This window comes from Hetaerina americana, unplaced genomic scaffold, assembly GCF_022747635.1.
Source record: "Hetaerina americana unplaced genomic scaffold, ioHetAmer1.1.p SCAF_6, whole genome shotgun sequence".
In the NCBI taxonomy this organism is placed as follows: domain Eukaryota; kingdom Metazoa; phylum Arthropoda; class Insecta; order Odonata; family Calopterygidae; genus Hetaerina; species Hetaerina americana.
The window spans coordinates 7,857,182-7,881,470 of NW_027287205.1; the positions used below are offsets into that span (position 1 = coordinate 7,857,182).

The window sequence follows — 24,289 nt, forward strand, 5'->3', positions numbered from 1 at the left end:
GCCATTTAAGAGTGTGTTCAAATATACTAGGGTGGTGACTATTAACTCTCGTAACTCCCCTTCCAGCATGATATAATGCCTCTTCGTTTGGAAACTTGCCTTATCCTATCTATAAAATTTCATTTTTGCAAGTTATTATAAGAAGCATTGACTATAAATAGAAACCCAAGATGTGTAAATAACTATTTAAAAGTATTACTGTACCATTACTTATATAATTTATATATTTTGGGCTATTGCTCAATCGGTAATTACATGTATCTACAATTTATAATGAAAATAAGGAATCCTCAGTAATTTACAACATTGATCTTAGCTTCCTATCATTTAAAAAGTAGCTTAAATATATTTAATAAGCACAATATAATATAGCCCTTCACATATATGAAGAATTGTAGAGACTAACCTGTGTGGTCTTTCCTGAGCCTGTTTCTCCAGAAATAATAATTACTTGATTGTTGTTGATGCTGTGCATGATTTCTCCCTTAAGATTCCAAATAGGAAGAGACTTTCTAAAATTAAGTAACTCCAGGGAAACTGACAAACAGGGAACTTGAGGAACACCATTCGTTAGGCGACCAGTCGTTTTGTTGAAATCTCTCGCTAGAAATGAGTTGCAGGATAATTACACAATGCAGTACACTAATGGTGACAGAGACTATTACTTATACTTCATACCTTGAATAATTTCACCAACATGCATTGATTATATAAAATTATATGTTCAGTAAGTCTCTACAAATGTTTACTTAAATGGAAACAGCTTGAATTTGCCCATAGTTTAAGTAAAGAAAGAAAAATAAAAGTTTCAGGCAACACTTGGTGGAAATTCTTCACATTGAACTTTAATTAAACCATTTGGAAAAGCCAAGGGGTTGAATTTAAAGTGTGTTATCATAGCCTTCATTAAGTAAATTAAATGAAACCCTTAATTACCTGCTGATAAAATTATTAATTTAATAAACTAAGTCCATTAGACATTGCCAAATAATTTTTGACATGATTTTAATAAAAGGCATTGATATTATTCCAATTTGCCTGATGGAGAGTCATTTTGCCAAGCAAAGAAAAGGTAAACTTTATTATGAAACTGTTTTTCCTTACTCAAGAAATTGAAATATTGATACTAATCATTCTTAATACCTACCTTCTGTATTAATTAGCCTATCTCTCTCAGTGAGAGGTAATAGTTCTTGCCGTTCTTTATTGGTAAGAGGATATTTGTGGAGCAGCAAATATATATTTTGGCGCGAGGTATGCAGTAATTGAAAAACTGCATCAGCTTGAACAATTGTTGAACCCTCTCTTTTATAAACAGTGAGATACCGGTTTGCACCTTTCCTAAGTTGCAAGTAGTAAACAAGTGAATGTCCCTTCTATAGAATATCTTCCATCAACTAGTTTCTTAAATAACCATTTCGTAAACAACTTACCCCCTACTCTTAGATTTCAATCCCAAATGAAGAGCCACTTGATGTATATATGCCCGTTCTTCAGAAGTCAGGGAGGAAGGAAACTCCAACTCTAAAATTGGAATGGGTCAGACATTCACATGCACGTCCAACTAAAATATCAAAATTATGCTTAAGAGTTCAAAGCACACAATTAAGTCCTTACCTTTTTGGTCGTCAGTCATATTGAATTTTTTTAAGGAGAGGTCTACCGCTATCTTCACATCTTCTCCTACAATTAGTACTTTATTGCCCCTCGGCATGATTTTTAAGTTGTATTTATCTAATATTGGAAGCAATTACATCCCTCCTGAAGAAAGTGAAACTACACTCCAATGCAGGGCCAAGTTAAACTTACTAGATGGATGTATTCTAAAATACTAATATGCTCTCAGTTTATTTGATACTGCTATACTTTATACAACAATGAGGACAAGAGAATTTCCATTAAACTGTTGGCAATTCACAACAATTATCAACAAGACAAACCTTTATACTAACTTTTCGTAGTTTCATGAAACGCGCACCATTAATTTCCAAGCGGCTCTTCAACTCAAGTTGCACTATAAGGCTAAGCCATACCGTTCTTTCCTATAAAAAAATTTGAACTTCACTGCAATAACAGACATGTCTCTTTCCATTCCGATCACTTCCGTACTACAGCTGTCTGAAAACCAGTGCTACCAACCGAACGTAACATATTGAGGGGGCGGGATTTAGGATTAAGAGTCGCCCACCCCTGTGTTAAGACCTTTGTTTTCTTTAGCAAACCCGCTCGAAAAGAACGATTACCGATGAAATTACGTCATAGTAACATCCTTAGTTGATAGATAATACTGGCCTTGCATTACTGTGCCGTGGCATACATACTACTATTCATTATCATTATATTCTACGCAGCTTCGTAAGTCAAAGCCTCGTCATAAGGCAATTACTTAGGTGATCTTCGCAGGAAAGACACACATCTGCATTGGTCTTTATATATTTTAAGGTTAAGTCTGTCGGCTTCTTTTACTTTGGAAACTTTCTCGCAGATGATCGGAAGAAGATCTAAAAAAGGGCCTACTAGTGACACCCAAATGTTGTACGAGTGGCTTAAGTTGTGACAGCTAGCGAGCTACCGACAAATATCCACTTGGCCGTGGTTCCATACAGTATTTAATAGCGGCATCAAGTTGGCTAGTGTGTTGCATTTGGTGGATCGCGGTAATTCTTAGGTATCATCCTTTCACGAAAAGTTGATTAAAAAATCGTTGTCTACCTATGACTCTTATTAATGGAAAGCTAGCCTATCCTTTTCCTTAATGAATAACGGAGAAATAGGACTAGCATTTATCGGTTGATTGATCGTGCAAGGTTATATGCATATTTCATTTTCTCGTCTATTGAACAGTTTTGACTGATGAAAATGGCATTGCCATCTATACAGCATTGCACTTCTTCACTCTGCCTTCCCTTCCTTAAATAGTTTTCGTCCATCACTACCTGCATTATTTTGAATAATTATTTTTAGTTTATGTTTCTCATTACTCTTCATGTGTAATTAATTTCTTCATTTCAATAACTTAATAATATGCATACTATGTGAAATAATTGTTACATGTATATTTCCCCTAATTCATTGGGTTTTTTTTCAGGTTTTCACACCCCCCTTCTCCTCGTGGGTGTTTTCCTGCATGGGTTTCTACTAGGTAGACTGCCTCTTACTGATGTACATTCAGAAATGCTTCACTCACATTATTAAGATTTTGGACAACTTTTTCTGTGAGCTCAATGAATTTATGTCAATCAAATGGTAAAATGAGAAGGCAATCTCGTGATGTAATTGGCCAATAATGAATGAATTATCTAATTGCATCTCTTTGAAAGACCTTTGTGGTTACCTTACTCACAGAGACATGGTGAACAACAACAAACAACATCACTTTCCTCTACTTTAAGCCTCTTCACAAAAGCACAAACTTGAACTGATTTAGGGAATCAAAGGGAAGTTTTTTCAGGTAAAATAAATTTCTAAAAGTATGATTACCAGTTAAACTCAGCGTTTAAATCATTACATTAGAAGAATGCATACATTTTTAATTGAGGATATTAGAGCAGGCAGACGGCTGCCTGTTCTGATGTGGCCATGCAGGGAGAATGTCAACGGTGGGGATATTGCAGCATACTGAGCTGAAGGTTGATGGATGGTAGCACTGCCAATGAAAGATGAACTGTACCAGTGAATGTGGTTGGGCGTGAGATGGCATGGGATCCTTTCCACTGCCCACTATACAGGGGAGCCACATGAACAGTATTTTTGCTCGAAGTAGTGGCGGAGGATGCAATGTATTATGTTTTTGGTCATGATTTTGGCAAGGGCAGTGAAATTCACTATGTACCTCAAGGGTGGGTAAGGTCACCCAGAAGGGAATTCAGAGCAGAGGGATGGGTGGGGGTAATTATGGTGCAACTGCACTGCTGAAATATTGAATAGCCATTAACCATAAATAGAGAATTGCAGCATTGAAATATACAATCACTTTCAAAATGGACACATTTATTACAATATTTTTGGTTTTATATATTAATTTGTCATAAGTTTAAGACACTTTCAAAAGATAAAAAACAAAGAAAAGAAAAAATCACGGCAGTGTCATTCATCAAAATCATGATCATTGCCAAAGTGTGCATATATACTTATCACATCATTGTAAATTCCCTCAAGGGAAGGGGAAAGAAACCATCAATCAACCATTAGGCCAGGATTCTTTTTCTAATAATTGCTGTGCCCGAGAATTAGATTTTACTCAGTTATTCTCAACTTCATCATAATACAAAGACCCGCTATTGTTTCCCCTTGAAATGGCCCATAGGACTCTCTTACCCGTCTTTGAAAAAAACTATAAATGCACTTCCAACACAATACGTTCCAATAATAAAACAATAACAATGAAACAATCATTTGACAATTCACTTAGAATTGACCATCTTTTCCCAGCGTTCTTCAGGAAGTAGCAGTGCAACTAAAAACATCCTACATAAAAAATTCAACAGGAGGATATCAAAGCATTAAGTTCACATTTAAAGCAAAAATAAAATATGTAATGTATTACATGAAAAAAATAATTTCCGTACAGAAAAAATAACACTGTATTGTGTACTAACAGAAAATAGGTATGATTAATAGCACACACTTAGTTGTAGTTACTAAGGGGAGGCAACTGACAGTGAAGGTCTTTTGGTCCATTAGCAATAAGATGGATAATTTGAAAGGGGTAAAAATTGCAGGGAATTGGGTAAGGGTTGAGAGAAATCTGTCACTGGCACTATCCTAATTTTAAGGATAGGTGCCAAGGGGTTGACAATTAAATGTCCCATCCATCAGATAGCATACTCAGCTCGAAGAGCTCCCCAAGTGGATATCAAGATACCACTGAAAATAACAACAAACTCCAGGATTCGAACCCAGGCCCTTGGAGAGGGAAGCCAGTACATTAGCCACTGCACCATCTTGATCCTCCATTAAAAATATGCAATTCCTCCTTTGAAACATTTTTACAACCAGCATTGTCTTTATGTTTGGGACAGTGAGTATCCTGGTGGTATTTAAATAAAGAGTTGATTCATTTTTTTCAAAAATATAACACAATGTTCAAAAACTTTACATTTCTGCACCTTCAAGTCTCTCAGTCAACACACACATTACACATTCCTTCAAACGAAATTACTTTTATTTGGTCGGGAGAGGTCCATCAAGGGAAACTGCAGCGTCAGCTGGAGAAGGTGAAGGAAATCCTTGAGTAATGGCTTGTTCACCATCTTCTTGGAACTCTCCACCTTTAGAGTTAATCTGTGAATCACTCAAAGACCAATACCTAGATGAATGTAAATTCTCAACTAAAGATGAGACAAATAAAACAGCACTGCTCAACATACCTGAAAAGAGAAGGTAATAAGAAATTGAACAACCCATGTTAAAGAAGAATACAATGTCATAGTATTTTCACCCACAATATTAATTGAGAGAAAATTTGTGATCCACTTGTATCTGGCAATGATGTGAAATCACCTGGACTGTGATCCAAAGCATGGAAAGCTAGCTATTTGCATGAGTCAAAAGAACCATGAGACAAGTTTGAACTAATATTGAGTGATTACAATTCAACAATTTCAGAGTAAAAAAATCATTTGACTTGACTCAGATGGTTAAGGTAGAAGGGAGTTCTTAATTTTGAAGGATATAACGTAGAAATTATAGAAAAGAAGATTCCTCCAAACACACTAATTCATGGATAATAGAGGGAGTGGCCAAGTTGTGCAACCCTTTTATTGACAAACAAAATTATCAACGGGTGGAGGCCCGATGACATTTTGCAGGTATTTTATTTACTTTTCCACAGACAATGAGTTGCAATGTTAACATAATTATTGCAGTTTTTTGTTGTGAGTATGAACCTTCAGTGACATTTCCAGTGTTCTAGTAGCTCAAAAGAATCTAGTTTTAGGGAATTTTAAAATAATGTGTAGTGATAGGTTAGTATATTCTAAATTTAGTGAAAGGTTCTCAATGACTTCAAACACAATACTTTTGGCTAATTATATGAGGTCACAGAGCAGATAAATGAATACAAACACATTTATTGCACTCAAAACTAGCCAATTTTATATCATTTGGAGCACAAATAATTATGCAAAAATAATTTGCCATTCCAAAGTCCAAAATATACAAAATATTCATACAAAATTTACACCAATATCTGAAAATAATTACTACCCTAAGGATAAACAAAACTTGACAGAGTGCCAGTGATAACAATCAAACATGGTCATAAGAACAAAGAATATATTACCACATTTATACATAAACACACTCATATTTGCAAACACAGGCTAACAATTTATATACCAGTAAAATAAGGTGAAATTTAGTTCATTTAATAACTTCCCTTATAGGGAAAAATAGTTGATTGTATCATTTTTAAAAGTGCCAGTGTCTCTTGCAATTATAATTTCTGCTGGAAATATATTCAAGCTTACTGCTACCACAAAAGATGCACCTTCAATGCCATTGTTTAGAAGTACGTCACACAAAACACTCCTCAAGGTAAAACAAATTGACTCATAATTCAACAAGCAGATGTTTTCATTCTTTGTAAAAAAACAGGATAGTACTGTTCTTCCTGGGAAACCATAACTGGTACAGGGATAGGAACTGGCCTCCCTACCCTCATGTGTGAATTTTACATGCCAAATAGGGCTTAGTACTGGGTGAGCTCTACCATCACTGAAAAAACCAACCCTCGGGTTGATTACTGTGTTTATGTTTTATATTATATTTCAATATTTGACGTGTATGTAATCATAGACATTTAAAAGTTGAATATTATTTGCTTAATTTTCAATTTTATCTTACTATAATATATTCACAATACTATTATTTATACATATTCAATGCAATCTTAGCTTATGTTCATATCAATTTATTAAATTTTTATCTTAATATTATGATCACTGTAGTAATATCTTTCAAATTTTATTTTATCTATATTCATACAATTTAATATTCTTATTATTTATTTATTTACTTATTTTCTTTAACTATGATTTTGTCCATAATTTAACCTGCAATTTATTTGAAATATAACGTATAATTTGTCTTTTTGTACCCATGAGATGTATCACCTTTTCATAGCTATTTAGTACTGACACATTAGTCATTTCTCAGTAGGTTTCGCAGGTTTTTCACACATTCCTTCCTGTGTAAGTTTTTTTCCTGTAGTGGGCAAAATCGATAAGGATATCAGTTCACAATCCTTATGATTTTCCCACAAATGTATACATCTTTCCACACAATACCTAATATTATTTTTCCCAAATATAGAATAAATTTTAAATATTTTTAAAAAAATAATTTTATTTTGTATTTTCCTATGATAACTGTGAAAATTGTCTACACTCTGTTTTAATGATTGTTTACATGCATAGAATGTTTGCATAAAAAGTATTGCAGCAAATTTTTCTTGACGCGTGTGTGTGAAGTGCTGTATTCAGAGTGTGTGCATGATTGCAGATCATGTTGGCACTGATAAGATGACAGTGCACACCATTATCACTGAAAATTTGGCTGCGCGAAATATCTGCGCTACACTCGCCATGAAAGTCTTGACGGAGGCTTCACAAGCAGAGATCAGTGTCTGCTTGTGAAGACCTTCTGGAACAGCATCGTGATGATTCCCCAACCCCCTTACAGTCCCAACTTGGCTCCAGCAGACTATTTCCCATTCCCAAAAGTGAAATCCTCCCTTACAGGACACCAGAATGGGACCACTTAAGTGCCATCAAAGACGCTTGCACTCGTACCCTTCTGGAATCCACCTGCCAGAGAACCTTGGTGGAAAAGCTGCTGGCAAAAGTATGTCAACACTCAAGGGATGTACTTAGGAAAAATTTTGAGGTATTGTAGTAATCTGAAATAAATCTATTTTTCCCGATATTATACAAAACATGTATATATGCATGTAAATGACAAGGGGTTAGGTGGAAAAAGAGACTATCTTTCCTCAATCTTACATCAAAAGAGGTGTTTTACTACTTTTATATTCCAGAGGTTTGTGGAGGTGATCACAAAGGATTTATGGAAATTTGCAATATTGCGGTAAAATAAACTGAATGAGGCACTTCTAGTTTGTAGGGTTCTAGAAGATGGATGTAAATCACATAAATTTAGCACATATTATAAGTTCTTTCTGGGAGAACAGGAAATAGAGATAAGTACGTTGTTGTCCTAGTTTTTATATTTTAAGCACTAAAAATATACCTCAATAAGGAAAATTATGGCCATCACGATGAAGTATTTGCAGCTGCAAATGGTCACAGGTTGTGCACCATTGGACCATTTCACCACATTTTATTTATTTATTTATTTATTTATTCAGTATAAGTCCGAAAACAGCACATTTTGGCCTTTACATCGAACTATTAACAACGATAACAATGTCACATTTACAAACACCCAAGCCCTAGATGGAGGGAAACTCACCCAGGCGGGAATCGAACCCGCGACCCTTGGAATGGCAGACGAGGACGTTACCCCGCCGCCACCGGGGCCGGCAACATCATCACAATGAAGGGTAGCAATAGGCGATAAATGTTATCTAGGAAATTTAATGTAATTTCTTCTGCTCAAAATAGCTAAGCATGCAGGTAAAAGTATCCGAGTGTAATATACTACTCACCAACACAAACATAAACCCCACCAACAATGGCACAAAGACGAGCCAGGAAAGTGCACAGGGAGGATTCTCTCTCCTGGGTTATTTTGACGCGCAGTGCTCCCATGTCATACTTGAAGTATATGCCAGGGATCCCATGCGAACCCTTGGCATGGTCCACTGGCCTCTCATGGGCTCGAGCTGAGTATTGATAGGTTGACATCCGTGGCACCATCATAGTACTCACCTCAGTGCCAACAACTTCTAAAAAATACTGATATAGCATTGCACCTGTGAAAAGAATCAATCATTTACTAATGGCCGAAGAGCAGTCAACCAAATAAACTCACCTTTTAATATCAAACTGAGCACACGCTTGATATGATGACGCTAATGGATGCATGATGGAACAAAGCATGATCAAAAACACACGAATAACTGAAATATACATGGCTAATATGGTCATGATATAAACAGATATCACAGGGTCCAAAGCTTAAATCTGGACATATTTCAATTTGAATTTCTCACCATCGTAGTACCACTGGAAGTCACGATCTGCATTCTTGTAATCTATAGGCATCTAGTAAACAGTCATAACCTTGCTTCAGAGAAGTCTGGGGAAGGTTTTGCTAACCCGGCAAGGCAATCTCATTCAAGAAAACGCGTGCTTGTCCAGATTTAAGCGCCGCACCCTGTATGAGGTCTGTTCAAAAAGTATCGCGAATTTTGAATTTCCGCAGGTTATGTATCTTCGATTTTTGATTTTTTTGTGGCGTAGTGATGATTAAAGATGAAATGATACTCATTTAGGATCTCTCACTGATGAGGCCCCCTAGGGAATGAGGTTTGATTGACATTCTTGCTAAAACATTTCAGATACATTGATCAGCAAAAATATCATCATTCAGTCAAAACTTGAAATCCATCTTAACATTACAAAGTAATTATTATTACGTAATCTACCAGTTAAGGTAGGTTTTTGGATGGACATAATTACTAATTAAAAATAATTTGTGACCCCTAGCAAAACACAATATCCTACTCTACATCAGGTCCCTTTTCAGCTCTGAGTACTTTCTTCCTCCCTTCATCCCGTCCAACATCCCTATCCTGTTCTTTCCCTTTCCTCGTTTGCCTAACATTCTCCCCTCCATTACAGTCTTCAACATCCCGCTGCTGGTCAATACCCCCTTCATCCACTTTTCCTGCCTCCATAGGATTTCTCCCAACAAACCCCTCTCTTTGCCCACCTTACCAAGTACTTCCTCATTTGTTTTCTTCTCTGTCCATTTCACCTTCTCCATTCTTCTCCAAACCCACATTTCAAAAGCCTCCAGTCTACGTCTATCCACCTGCTTGAATGCCCACGTTTCCGCGCCGTACATAGATATGCTCCATATAAAAGTTTTTACGAGTCTTTTCTTAACATCCTTACACAAAGTCCCCGTCATCAACTCCCTCCTCCTTGTAAAAGCCTCTTTCCCTAGCGCAATTCTTCTCCTTACGTCCTTACTACTTTGACCGTGTTGGTCCAAAACACTACCGAGATACGTAAACTGTTCTACCTGCTCTAGTTTTTGCCCTCCTATTTTAATGTTAAGCTTGGCCTTTTTCTTTCTAGAAAATCGCATAACCTTTGTTTTATTAATATTGATTCTCATCCCATACCTGTCGCACTGAATTTCCAATTCACTCAGCAATGCTTGCAGCCCCTTGGCTGACTGACAAACTAAAGCTTGGTCATCAGCAAACCTAACTGATTTTACGAATTCCCCGCCCACTTTCATTCCTATCTCGAGTTCTTCCCATGCCTCTTTGATCATTTCCTCTGCATACAGGTTGAACAGCAACGGTGATAATGGGCAACCCTGCCCTACACCCCTTCCTAACACTGCCCATCCTGACTTCCCGTTTCCCACCCGCACCTGAGCAGTCTGAGACATGTACAGGTTGCGGATTAGCCTCCTTTCCCTCCAATCTATTCCTATTTTCTGCAATATACTCATTAGTTTTTCCCAATTCACTCAATCAAACGCTTTTTCGAAATCTACGAAACAGGCAAATACCTCCTGGTTGTGTTCTATATTCCTCTCGATTAATAATTTCATTACTGCAATGGCATCACGCATACCTCCCCGCTTCCTAAACCCAAACTGATCATCCCTTAAGTAATCATTTGCCCTACACTCTCGTTTTGTTTATGATCCTATTACAGAGTAAATTACTGCAAAAATCTAAAAGCAATGTTTCCTAGATTTTGATGAAAGAATAGAGATACATAATAGTTTAAATAATTTCAAGTAAACCACCATACGAATGTCCCCCTCATGAAGTCCTATAGTTTTATGGCCAATCTAATGTAATCTATTCTATTTCTACATGGTACAAAAACAAAATTGTTCTTACTGCTAGAAGTGACTTTCTCATCTCCTTCCAGGGGATGAATGATCCCTGGGCTTGGGTCTCCAAAGGAGAACCTCTCAATGCGGTGAGAGAAGTTATTCACATTGTGACCAAGTGATATTGCAGAGAGGTGAAAGTGGCCCTGTGGAAGTGAAAGTGTCTTCCCAGCTGTCACATGAAGATTTCCAGCCACCTTGTTAAGCATTAGGGTCCCATGGAATCGGCAAGCATCTGGAGGGTAGTCTGGTATGTCCTCTCTAAGGAGAAATGGAAGGATTGAAATTAAAGTTAAACTCGGACTGAAACAAATTGGTTCACTGATATTCCGTACACAACCAGCATATGGGCAAACAAATAAACCTGACAGCTTATTTGTTTGCCTATTGATGTTTCGACGGCAAGGTTGTAGTAGTAGTTTTTTTTATCGACACCTAATGGAAGGGAAGGCTTTCAATCACTGAAAGAGAAAAGCAGTCATCAAAAGATTGGTGGTGGGAAGCAGTGTGGGTAGGGATGGGATAATTAAGGAAGAGAGAGATTTGGTGGAATAGCGGTGGTTATTCATGCAGAGGGAAAGGTTGGCGGGGCATTCACCCACGTAGAAGGCAGGGCAGAAGTTACAGGAGAGGCGGTATATGTTTTTCGATGTCCAGGTGGCATCGGGTTAGGAATTGGTAGTAAGGGAGGTGGCGGGTCTTAGAAGATGGCAGTATTTACAGCATGGATGGTTGCATGCTGCAGAAAGGGGGGGAGAAGAGACAGGGGGGACTGCAGGTGGACTTGTCGACTTGAAGTTGTCTCGCAAGTTTGACGTGAGTTAAAACGAAATGGAGGGACAATGTGGGAATATAAGTGATGTGGACTGACTGTCGTTGATAATTGGGAGGAGTTCACCCATTATGTTTAATTTTGTGGGCTCTGGGGAAGAAAGTGGTGATAAGGTTAGGGCATTTTGGGAAGTATGGTTTGGGGATAGGAGAGTATTGGGTTGACGGTTTGAGGATTTTACTGTTCAGTAGTTTTTCAGGGTACTCATGTTTTCTGAGCGAGTCATGTAGCTGGTCCATGTATTTCTATTGGGAAGCGGTGTTGTTGCAGAGATGGAAGCCATGGGCTGCGAGTGAGAAAATGATGGAGTGTTTTGTATGTGGCGGGTGGCAGCTCTTGGAATAAAGGTATTGTTGATTATTGGTCGGTTTAATGTGGACTCAGGTGTTAAATTTATTTTCTGAAGGTGAATGTTGATATCTATGAAAGTAATATTCAAATCAGATATATATGAAGTGAAAGATACAGAGGAGTAGGAGTTGAGAGAGGAAATGAAGGAGGCTAAAGTTTCGTATCCGTGGGACCAAAGGAGGAAAATGTCATCAATGTAGAGGGCCTAGAAGAGTGGTTCGCTGGATGAGAAAGGTATGTTCGAGCTTTCCCATGAAAAGATTGGTGTATGCAGGAGCCATAAGCCAATTTCCTTCGATATGAAGGGATAGGATGTTGGGGCAGGGGGGCATAGCAAGAAAGGTCTTTTAATTGGCGTAATGCCTCAGCATCATATTCTTTTCTGTTTAGCATAGAGGTGAGAATCCACGAGAGGGTGCATATCTGGGTGCTCCAATCATTTAAACCTCCTGGGATGAATCAAGCCTATTGAATCCATCCAATGGCTGCCTACATATCCCCTCCCTCCCCTTGTATGCTTCCTATTCATCCCTTACCTCTCCTTACCTCACCGTTCCTACAAACATACCTTCTTCGTTCTTCCCCCGAGAACAGCATTCTGATGATGTCAGTGCTGCCGATACATCAAAACGTGCTGTCGTATGTGAGTGTCCTCTCTTTGTGTTTCTGTGCTTTAAAAATCTATATCTATGTTTTTATATATTTGTGCGTTGCCAAAGGGCATTCAATTTTGAAGATATTTATACATATCAACAACACAGTATTCAACCGAAAGGTCGGTTTAGTAGGTGATGGTAGAGTTCACCCAGTACTAAGCCAAACGGCATGTGAAATTCACACATCAGGGTAGGGGGGCCAGTTCTTTTCCCTGCGTCGGTTATGGTTTCCCAGGAAGATCTGGTACCCAAAAAATCACTTAGCTTGGGTGGAGCTGTGGATGCCTAGAGAGGCTTGCCCAGGAATCGAACCTGGGCCATACGCTCAGCAGCCCAACGCTCTACTCCTGATGAATAACTGATCGTAGCATTTTTCCACTTGATAAAATTTTTAAAAAATTATCAAGGGGAAAAGTGCCACGATCAGTTATTTATTATGTTTGACTTCTACCACATCACGCCTGAAGCTACTCAATTTGCTCTACCCCTGGTTTACTGCGACCCTTTTATATAAATGTATAAAATTATAATAACATAGACTAATCAAAAGAATTGTTGAACATAAAAATTGTGAAAGCTTGAATCTCATTTCACCCAAAATGTTAAAAGTCAACGAAGGACATAAGGGAGAGGGAAGAATACATAAAATGAATTTCTTGTGATCAAGCATGCATGGTTGCCTGTCAAGTCATACAGTGACATAGGAGGAACAAACAGCTCTGTCTGGTCCCTTTAATTCAAGCATCTTCATCGATTGATGTCACCATATTATAATTAATTCAATCAAAATCCATTTGATTAAACTGAGCGCCATCTTTTTCTGAGCACAACAGGGTCACCCATATCATGAATAATCCTCAATACCATTTTATTTAATCGAAACTACCCAATGAAATATCACTAAATTATATCAAATGGAGAGCTAACCATGGAAAATCAAGTCCTTACCTTGGAGGCATATCTCCAAAGAGTGAGAGATAAGTAGATCGCCAGAGGACGTCCTGCAAAGCGTGGGACTCCTCTCGAAGGTTTGTGTTCACTTTTTTGATGGCATCAAAATGCAACCTCTGCTGTTCGGACAGGGCAAACCATGTGTCTTCCTCCTCCAGATGACCAAACTGAAGAATATTTTGGTTAGTCGAATCAAGTATGTCGGCCCCCAGGTCTGAAACAGAGATATAGCCAATGAGAAAATACATCTCATGTCATTGGAAACGTACTACTGATATGGCAATAAATGATCTTCCAGCTTTTTTATCACTTTCTTTATGCATTTACTTCTGGATACCACAGGAAACGTAACTACATATGTAATACATAAATTTTGAAAAAAAAACTTTTACATGGATTTTATATTAAAGTCATGAAGTAAATCGCATTTGGACTAAACTGCTTATTCAGGGCTTAAAATATGTAAAAGAGAAAAAAATTTATAAGACATCCTCTGAGCATTCTTTGGTTTTGGGGTTTACACATGCAATGGAAGGACAACAATTTTAACATCACTCCTTCAGAAACAGCTTAGGTACAAAGTGAAGGTTGCAGTTACGCAAGGAAACAGAAGCTAATATAATTATATATACATCCTATACTTACTCGCACATGGCATAGCTACTGTTATATCAACATTAACTTTGAGTTTAGCATCAAACTCAGTGTCAGGGAGGAATCTAAATTTGAAACGAGCATCAAGGTAGAATGTCACCTCCCAGTAGATAATCCATGTGATTGCTATCCAAGCCAGTAGAGTCACTGGAAAAGAATTATAACCAACGCTATAAGTAAAAATGCTTGCTCATAAATATTAGAGATCAAATAATGAGTAACTGAGTCATTTACAAGTTCCTCCTATTGGTGATGCTTCAATATAAGTATCCGAAACTTTAGGAAAAGCATCTAAATCCTTAATTGTCTTCCATGAAACTACTTTCCCTCTACTTCTTAACATGATTACAAAACTATTGATGTATTAAGTATATTTTAAGTTATAAATATATTCCATAAGTTTAATAGTTCTAAAATGTCTTCTGGTATTCGGAGAATACTTCATCCATAAGCCTGGAATGAAAAAGACGATTAAAATATACAATGAAGTATGTGAAATGCTAAAACATTGCGAAGTAAATTTCCATCATAATAATATATTCATTGGTATAAGGAATTGAAATAGTAAGTACTCTCTGTAACTTGATGAAAATCTCAACTGGTGTATCAACTCCAATTGTGGGATCATTAGCAATATATTAAAGGCCCTACTGAGGCCTTGCAATCAAAATTACCACGGTGGGTTTTGTTCGGCAGAAACTATCTCCTACTGCCATATCACCACCGGAAAGCAAAACTGTCCCGACAATTTAATTATGACAGAATAAAATACTTTCCATCAACTGTGATGAACACGAATTTTCTAGAACTTCTTCTTTCTGGGGTGAAATTTTGATGAACGTTTCCTGAAACCTTAGCAAAATTTTCACCTATGGAAGTAATTCGTCAAAACAGGAAAGGGAAAATTAATATAAAATGAAACAAATTACTAAAACTAAGGTTAATAAGTTTTTGGTGTAACATTGGCTGAGCCGCGGGTAATAAATCGACATTCATAGCAAAACAAATCACACATCGTGGCACAAGATTAAGCAACAGAAAGTAAATTTCGTTTACATGCAATACAAACACTATGTGACGATGGTTTATGGCACTTCGGCGGTGTATTTCGAACGAAAATTATGAACTCCGTTTGGAACACCGAAGCAAGATTAGAATATTCCTTTTATTCCGTCTACCGGCACATATTAACAGTCAGCAATAGCTGTTAACGGCATAAGTAGAAACGTTAAATTTATATCATTGAATCATAGATCTGTAGATGTAGGCTATACCATAAAGAACGTGATTCTGCGTTCGAATACATTCGAATTCGGCAAATGAATAATAATTATTTTAAAATCTATGAGAAATGAACGGACTCACCAGTTAGACATATTCACGGACATTAAGTATTAACCAGCAAAACATCATTGCATTTTATTTCAGAATTTCATAAATGGATTTTTCAATGTAATGGTGAAATTGCTTACATAACAAAAGTCGAGGTATATTTATTTCATCAACTAATTACAAAATAAGTAATAGGTATGGAAGAATAAGTTCCGCAGAAGCACCGTTGACTGTTTTCAACTCTGTGGTAGCCGTGGTGCTACCACTGCACCCTCTCTTAGCTGATGCATCAACTAAATGGTGCGAAGAAGTAAGAAATGGACCATAAAAGTTATTAAAATTCATTGTCAAAAAAGCAGAAAACATGCATTATAGCATCTTATTTCGGTAAATAATGAACAACAATACTAATTACTGAATGAAGAAACTGTTTAGCAATTCACGAAACGTCTACTAATCCGCTTGGTGCTGCTGCCTGACGGGAGAAAATGTCATACGTCCTAATTTGGACAAGTTAAGAATTAAGTTTGAAGAATTTTGTTAAATTGTGAAGTTATTACTATCTGAAGTTATGAAATTTCTTGGTCTCTACGTACTCTGTGTGACTGTGAAAATTAGCCCTGCGTCCAACGTTATAACCCGAACCGGATTGGGAATTCTGGGAAGTTAATAGTCTGTGATGGATGGCAGCTGAAAACTATCAAATATCAATCGTCATTCTCTGAGTTTGTCGGTTAGTTGCTCTTTGGTCTATTCTATTATTTGATACACTATGCTTTTAAAGTCCTTACCCGTTCTGTCATTTGTCCTTTAGATGGGGTCACACCAACTCATTCATGTGTATGTCGTAACGTCTCACTGCTATTTGTCATGTTTCATTTTTGGTTTTATTTCGCCCAAAATTTGTTTTTATCCACCTCCAACTGAAGAATTTGTTGACATTGAAAATTGAGCATGCTATCTGCTGAAAAGCTTTGATCGCAGTGTTTATTTTGCGAAGTCGTTCTCTATAGGATCTATGTAAATTTATGAGGAGTTAACCTAGTCAGGAGAAAACTTACTCATTAATCTAAAATGCCACACATTTTGGGGTTCTTTGTTATGATTGAATAAGTTAATGTTTCAAAAGGGGTGAATCTCATGTGATTTTTTTCCTTTTTAGGATATCGCTCCTTGTTTGGCGGAACGTTCCCTTTGGTGTGTATTAGTTCATTTCAAGTAGTTAAATGTTGCTATTTAAAGTGCTAATATGATTAAATTTCACTGGACGGTGATGTTTTCAATTAGAGGCAGGAAAATTGTGTTTTCAGCTTACTGCTGTTTGACTTATTTGCACAATTAACCAATACGTTTTCACTTTTCATTAGTTGTGAATTGTTACACTTGAATTATGACATTTCGTTCTGGAATAGCTCCACTACCGTAAAAATGTTGTTTGAAATGAGAAATATTCAGTTATATCGACAAAAAGATTCAACATTATATAGACATTCAACCTTGATACCATTCAAATCCAGTGAATGATAAGCTTTTTTTAATGAGCCGGAATATCAAAGTAAATAAATGTAATTTGGCGGTGATAATGATTGAGAAAATTTACCTTTAATATAAGAAAGAAATTTGAGGTAAATTCAATGGACCATCATTGTTGCAATACTTTATTGTCGGTGACAGTTATACAAGACTTATATTGAAAGATAATACCATGTTAGTGAAGTAATAAGAGTGTCTTGCTGCAGTTTGCAGCTGTATTTTCCAGGTCGCGCCATTGGGTACCGATGGGCAGAGGGAAAATATGTGTCTTTTCCATGGGCAGCTGCAATGCATTTTTACCTTAATGGTTTACAATGGGCCAGAAGCTAAGTGGACTTCGAGGCCTCTTTCGTTTCATGGAAGGAAGGAGAATTGAGGGACTGACCGAAGGTGATGTCACCGCTAGTTCCCGAAATCGGGTGACACGGAGCGACTCCTCAGACACTTTCGACACCCAAGAATCGCTCTCCATGGATTGCCAGAGTTCCACGGACGATACCGAGAGCAACGTATCATCATCGGAGGGTGCTTGCAGGAAGTTGAGCCGTCCCATCACCTCTTGCCCTTGCCCCAACTTATCCGTCTCCTCAGAAGTGGAGGCCAGTGGGTACGGTGCCATTGGCGCAATGAGGCCAAGGAAGGAAGGGGGCAACGGCGAGACCCGGACTGGCAAGCGGAACGCCCCGAGGGTGAAGACGAAACCATCCAAGGACGCACCCGGCACAAGTGGCGGATCGAGCACGCGGAAGAAGAGGGCCACCCACTGGGCCTATCGCCTAAATGGTAAGCTGAAAGGAGGCGTGATCAAAACCCACGGGGAGGTGGAGATCCCGGAGCCAAACATGGGTGCCGAGGCGTGCATCTGCACGGGATATAGGAGGACGGAAGAGCACCTCCTAGGCCCAGGCATCGTCTTCGAGGCGGAGGACGCGACGGGTCGTCGAGAATTGGCCCAGAGGCATGCCGGACCATCCAGAGTGAGGGAGCCAGACATCACCGGTGGTGCCCCCGAAGTCGTGCAGCGCAGTGGTTCGGAGATCTTGCAGTCGGCAGCTGGTGCTATGATAGACTTCCTCCCCATTGAAGACTGTGATGAGTTGGCAAGGTTGGAACGTGCCAGGGAAATAGCGGAGGGGGTTGACCCGCCCCCAGGATTCAGGCCGAGGAGTAAAACCCCGGGCACCACTCAGGTAGCGACGAAACCCCTCTTGCCCCCTCCCAACATTTTCCCCCTCAACGCCAGCAACCTCGTGAACCAGAGGACTGCAGATTCAGGCCCAGAGGTCGTGGACATACACACACTGACTGCGTTGTTTCAAACGAGGCTAGGAGTGCCTGGAGGGAGCCTGAATTCCGTTGCGAGTTCAATCGTGGATGACTCACCCGCAGGAGTTGGAAACGTTGTTCACACGCAGGTAAGTCTAGTTGTCATTGCACACAAAGGTGTGATTGGTATTGATTTTTCTTTGGCAATTCTAATTTTTTTATTTTCAATGTTTTCATCGGCCACTAGGTGAAGGGATTTTTCATATCATGGTAATGCAGGGTAATTTTTTATGTTGAATTTCGTGAAAATCTGCGGGAAAGTGCAAATTTGTCTCAGAATGACGAACTTCCATTACATCTCGCCGGAATCTGTTGAATAGATTGAATTTCGTCTCTTAATGTTATTGAATGCTTCATTGCATAAGAAAATAAATTTTCATACAATACGAGGGTCATCCGGAAAGTAGTACCCGTTCGTGAAATAAAGACACAAAAGTAAATATTAACAAACATAAAAAAATTTATTTGAAAGAGGATACTTTAAACTACTTCTCAACATAATCTCCAAGCAAATTAAGGCATTTGTCATAACGTGTGACAAGTTTCTGTATTCCTGCTGCATAGTCCTTCGCCGCCAGCTCATTGAGATACGCGAGGGACCCATCTTGCACAAATTTTTGCATAATGCAGATGGTGTTTAACAATTTCATGAACAATTGTTCGAGAAACATTGGGAAAATGCTCACAGATGTCATCAATTGTGACGCGCCGATCGTTCCTCACGAATTCGTCAACTGAGCTCACCAGTTGGTCTGTAATGACAGACGGTCTCTCCGAACGCTCATCGTCGTGTGTGTTCCCCCTCCCCATGTTGAAGTTGCGACACCACCGCCGAACAGACGACTCGTCCATTACATTGTCTCCATACACCTCCTTTAATTGGCGATGAATATCACATGGGCGAACGTTTCTTGCATTGAGGAATTTAATCACTGCCCTCACTTCACAACTGGCGGCGTTCTCAATTTTTTTAAACATTGTAAACAATCACAGAAACAACACAGGCAATGCTAGCGTCACGCAACTTGGCTCAGAGAAGGCAGACAAGCCACTGAAGCTATCTGACCTCGTCCAGCGGCTACTTGCGTCGTCAGCACTTCATGCGGCACGAACGGGTACTACTTTCCGGATGACCCTCGTAGATACTTATATTCAAAGTCATTGCAAACAAGGTTTTCACAAAGTAATGATTCTTGAAGAGGGGCTTCACTACCCAAATTAAACCAGTATTTGTGATCACAACTTTCATATCATAAGCATGTTTTTAAAGCCATCAGTTGAAGTGAGCAAACTCCCAATTAGATTTGTTTTACTTTGTAAGGACATAAAATTAATTGCTTTCTGTAATGATTCTGGTGTGGCCATCATGATTTAAGATACTCTGGTCATGCTCGCATTACACATCCAATGGGTTTGATAGAAACTTAAAATTAACTAAGTAGAGGACACTCCTATTAACATGTCAAGTGCACTGCTTCTAATGAGAATGAAACAAGTGATCCAAAAGAACAAAGTGAACAAATTTGAGATAAAATATGCAAATATAGCAATAGTCAATGAATACTTACAATGTAAGCAAATACCTGCAAGTCTATTCAATGAGATCATGCGTTAAACTTTTTGTCGCCTAACCAGAGTTTTCAGGTTGACAGCACAAGAAGTGGCGTTGCATGTGTGCTTAATATAATACATTGACAAGGTTCAAAGCAATGGAAACCACAAGAGACAAAGGAAACTGCATGTGGAAGTGAATGTCATAAGCTGTGAAAGGGTATTTAATGTGCATTTAAATCTCTAGCCGTAAAATTTAAATGATCAATTGCTATCCCCCAAAGCAATTCCCTCTTGTCTTTGTGTGTTTGCACCAATGCCACCAATCAGTGGACAGTACAGGAATGACCTTAGGGTTAGAATAAGTTACTTATTCCCACTCGGAAGGTATGACTCTCTGACATTTGGATGTGTAATGCATGAATGGAGTCATTTAATAGTGAGAGGGATGATATTATTTTGCTTTGTTTGCTCTTTCTGGTTACGATTGTTAATTTCATTTATTCTAATACTATTTGATATGCAAAAGTGACCCGTGGCTGGTCATAAGGCTCATTTTCTTTACTTAGTGGAATTTGAAATGATGTGTTAGCTAGAATTAAAGGTGATCAGGCTGGTATATGTCACTGTGGGACTTGGCCCAATGAAGGGTGTGCCATGCCTGGTGATGGGAGAGGCAAGGCTTCCATGTTCATCTCGCGAAATCCTAGCAAAAATGGAAGAGACAGCAGCATCGTAGAAGGGAAGAAATCAGTTATGATGGAGACATGTAATGTGGGATGATGATGACGATGAGGACAGAGAGATTTGCAAATATAAAGAAATAAATGGGGAGAGGAAATATAGATGTTTTAGGGCTCTGCGAAGTAAAATGGAATAATATCAGGGATTGCTGGAATCAGAGTTGTAGAGTAATATTGCACAGTAGGGAGGGTAAGGGAGCCAAGTGAGGGATTGCAGTATGTGGAATAAAGAGGTAGAAAGAAGCATAGAGCAAGCAGGTGATAAAATATTATTTATAGAAATAAAAGCTGAACCAACTTCAATGTTCAGATCTATGTACCACCTAGCAATCATTGGGAGAAAGAAGTTGAGAGGGTATGAGATTGAGTAGAGGAAATAATTGCTGGTGTTTCTGGAAGGAAATATTTGATAGTGAGTGTGGATTGGAACGTGATAGTAGGCAAAGGAAGAGATGGTAGTGAGATGGGGGACATTGGTTCAGGGGCAACGAATGAACACGAGGCGAAAGGAATATAGTTCTATTATTATTTTTGGTATTTCGCTGGTTAAGGTAGATTTTGGATTGACGTATTCTATGCAGTGGAATAATGTTACATTTCATTTTCTCTCCTAACAAGCTCACCCAAACATCCTACTCTACAACAAGGCCCTCTTCAATTCTTCATACTTCCTTCCTTCATTCCATCGAACATCCTACTTCTGCCCCTTCCTTATTTGCCTATCATACTCCCCTCTATCACTGTCCTCAACATCCCTCTGCCAATCAGTATGCTTTGCTTCTATTTTTTCCTGTCTCCTCTGGATTTCTCCTAACGAACCCATCTCCTCCCCACTATACCCTGCACTTCCCCGTTTGTTTTTATTTCTGTCCATATAGGAACAATTACACTAATTCAGTTACAGTTTAAGATGTGGAAATTTTACAAAGGAAGGGTGAAATGATTTTGGATGCGACTAAAGTGGCACTTAGTATCATCTCTTAAGAGGATTGATGTGAGGGCAAGTTATTACTTGATGGGATTGATTAGTTTGGGTCCTGGAAGGGAGGAGGTATGCATGATGGAATCACAGTAATGAGGTCACTAATAGGAATGAACACAAGTACAATCAAGATGTACTTAGCTGTTCTGTAGATTTCAAAAAGGCATTTGATAGCATTAATTGGGTAAAATTCATGAAGGACTTGTAGAAAATAGGAGTAGATTAGAGACTTATCTGCAGCTTGTGCATGTCTCAGACTGCTCAGGTGTACGGAACCATTTTAAATTGCAGACTTAAATTGCAGACTTTAAATTGCCAAACAATATAAATAATCCAAAACATCCTGAATTGGGTTAATGGGTTGTTCTACAGTTCTATGGAGATTCTTTTTTGTTGTTTATAATTTTCTCTTGAATTGATAAGCTAAAGAAGATTAGAAAAAGAATTGGTGTGGTGTAATATGGTGTGCCTCAGAAAATATTATCTCCGATTGATTTCAATTCCCAATCGACTGAATCTCTCACCAGGTGGATTACATCCATTGCTTGGTGCCTGACCTGCTTAGAATCACAGCCTGTTCATTTTACTGGGGCAAGATGGACAGGTATGAGGCTGAGAGATTATTGGAGAGTCGTCCCGAGGGAACATTTCTTCTGCGAGATTCAGCCCAAGAGGAGCATCTCTTTTCAGTGAGCTTTCGCAAGTATGGACGATCACTTCATGCTCGCGTTGAGCAATGGAATCACAGGTTCAGCTTTGATTCCCATGACCCCGGTGTCTTCGCCTCTCCCACTGTCACCGGCCTCGTGGAACACTACAAGGACCCCGCGTGTTGCATGTTCTTTGAGCCCATGCTAACGCTTCCCCTGCACCGCTCTTTTCCTTTTCCCCTTCAACATCTCTGCCGTGCTGTTGTCTGCTCGAGGACTTCTTACGATGCAATTGCATCTTTACGACTGCCCAAAGCGTTGAAGGCATATCTTAAAGAGTATCATTATAAGCAGCGTGTTCGTGTGAGAAGGTTTGACTCGGAGCACTGACGATTTCTTTTCTCTTCTTTGTGAGATTGAATGCCATCCTACCTTGTGCAGTTTGACTTTGGCACAACTTAACCCCGAGGGTAAGATCCGAGGCTCTATGGATGTAATGGTATGTGCTATTTGCAGAGGGTGAGGTATTAGGTCATTCACTCTAGTGTGATGCTGTTAAAAAATAGGTTTAACGTTAACATCTTAGTTCTGTTTTGTTGCTCTTCAATTTCATAATCTTTTAATGCAGTTGCTATTTCTGAACATTTGATCCGATGAATGGATGAGCGAATGATCTTGGACGATGCAGTTTTCCTGAATTACTGTTGTGTATTGACTTACATTTTCTTTGAGTTGATTTAAATTAATGTGGATATTTATATATTCTCAGTTGAATAGTTCTTACTATGTTTCATAAATGGTTCTTGGTGGTCAAATTTTGGACTTGTATAGCTTTGAATGGCCGTTCAATCAAAGAATCTCTTGTGTATACATGGATTGAAAGGAAATTATTTTTGTAAAATGTAACTTTAGTACTCCAAACTGCCTTATTTTGTGTCTTGACATTATTGAAAATTTTTTAAATTGAGGCATTGCGTTTCCCAATGACTAACTAACGTGAAATTTCTTGTTGCCTATGTCTTCTCTTTGTAATTATTTTAGTGATTTCACTTCAGTTAAAATTATACAGCATAATAGTCGATTAAAAGTATTTTTATTGCTCCAGACTATAGTAATTGCCGTATCACAACCAAAGGGCCCTTCTCACTCTGTTAATTTTCAACAAGAGTCTCTCAAGGACACTATCTAATGGCATTAGGCAATTTAACGTCCAAAATTCTAATTGTTTCACTAGAATTTCAGTTATTCTTGATAATCAATTGCTCGGCCACATTAAATGTTTGGTATAAAAATTATACATATCGGTACTACCACAGATGATGAATGTTACAACCCAATTTTTAAATCTTGTGTGGTAGTCGCTTTGTCGAGGCACAAGGTTTTGGTGTTACTTAGGTAATAATGGAAGATGTTAGTAACAATTATAATTAATATAATGTACAAAATTGCACCATATTTTAATTTTCAAATGTACCTTTGCCTGAATAACCTAACATTTTGCATATTTATGATTAAATATGCTGCATGTTTGGTTCAGGGTTTGTAAATGAATAGTACGCTGTTAATTACACTACTGCATTACCTTTTCATGTGACTTCAATTACTTATTTTTATAATTTGAAAACAATGGCCATCATGTAACTCCCCAAAGTTTGTCCACTGATGCTCAAACATGCCCCTGA

General features: G+C 38.3%; 3 protein-coding genes across 9 annotated transcripts in view; 1 reads left to right on the top strand and 2 right to left on the bottom strand.

Moving 5' to 3' along the window:
- LOC139695410 (3'-5' RNA helicase YTHDC2-like) overlaps nucleotides 1-2,330 on the bottom strand; it is a 51,783-nt gene extending 49,453 nt beyond the window's left edge. Inside the window, exons 1-5 of one of the 7 annotated variants that reach the window (XM_071594155.1) lie at nucleotides 1,979-2,330; nucleotides 1,618-1,865; nucleotides 1,434-1,524; nucleotides 1,148-1,341; nucleotides 407-603 (exon numbers count right to left, since the gene is read on the bottom strand). In XM_071594155.1, coding sequence (XP_071450256.1) covers nucleotides 407-603; nucleotides 1,148-1,341; nucleotides 1,434-1,524; nucleotides 1,618-1,714 — 579 coding nt within the window. In that variant the 5' untranslated portion in view covers nucleotides 1,715-1,865; nucleotides 1,979-2,330. Of the gene's footprint in view, nucleotides 1-406; nucleotides 604-1,147; nucleotides 1,342-1,433; nucleotides 1,525-1,617; nucleotides 1,866-1,940 lie in introns of all 7 variants that reach the window. The other 6 variants (XM_071594157.1, XM_071594151.1, XM_071594153.1 and 3 more) reach the window with 6 other exon arrangements.
- Nucleotides 2,331-3,973: 1,643 nt separating this feature from the next.
- Nucleotides 3,974-16,053, bottom strand: LOC139695411 (endoplasmic reticulum-Golgi intermediate compartment protein 2). Its single transcript, XM_071594158.1, has 7 exons — nucleotides 15,856-16,053; nucleotides 14,725-14,943; nucleotides 14,482-14,637; nucleotides 13,834-14,050; nucleotides 11,054-11,307; nucleotides 8,669-8,935; nucleotides 3,974-5,369 (listed from the first exon to the last, which is right to left on the bottom strand). The coding sequence occupies exons 2-7, from the start codon at nucleotides 14,831-14,833 to the stop codon at nucleotides 5,164-5,166; spliced, it is 1,209 nt and encodes a 402-aa protein (XP_071450259.1). The 5' UTR covers nucleotides 14,834-14,943; nucleotides 15,856-16,053; the 3' UTR covers nucleotides 3,974-5,163.
- A 323-nt stretch (nucleotides 16,054-16,376) lies between these two features.
- On the top strand, nucleotides 16,377-24,289 carry Socs36E (Suppressor of cytokine signaling at 36E). The gene is made up of 4 exons (XM_071593745.1): nucleotides 16,377-16,555; nucleotides 16,985-17,019; nucleotides 17,562-18,770; nucleotides 22,485-24,289. Exons 3-4 carry the CDS (start codon nucleotides 17,670-17,672, stop codon nucleotides 22,995-22,997), a joined length of 1,614 nt encoding a protein of 537 aa, XP_071449846.1. The 5' UTR covers nucleotides 16,377-16,555; nucleotides 16,985-17,019; nucleotides 17,562-17,669; the 3' UTR covers nucleotides 22,998-24,289.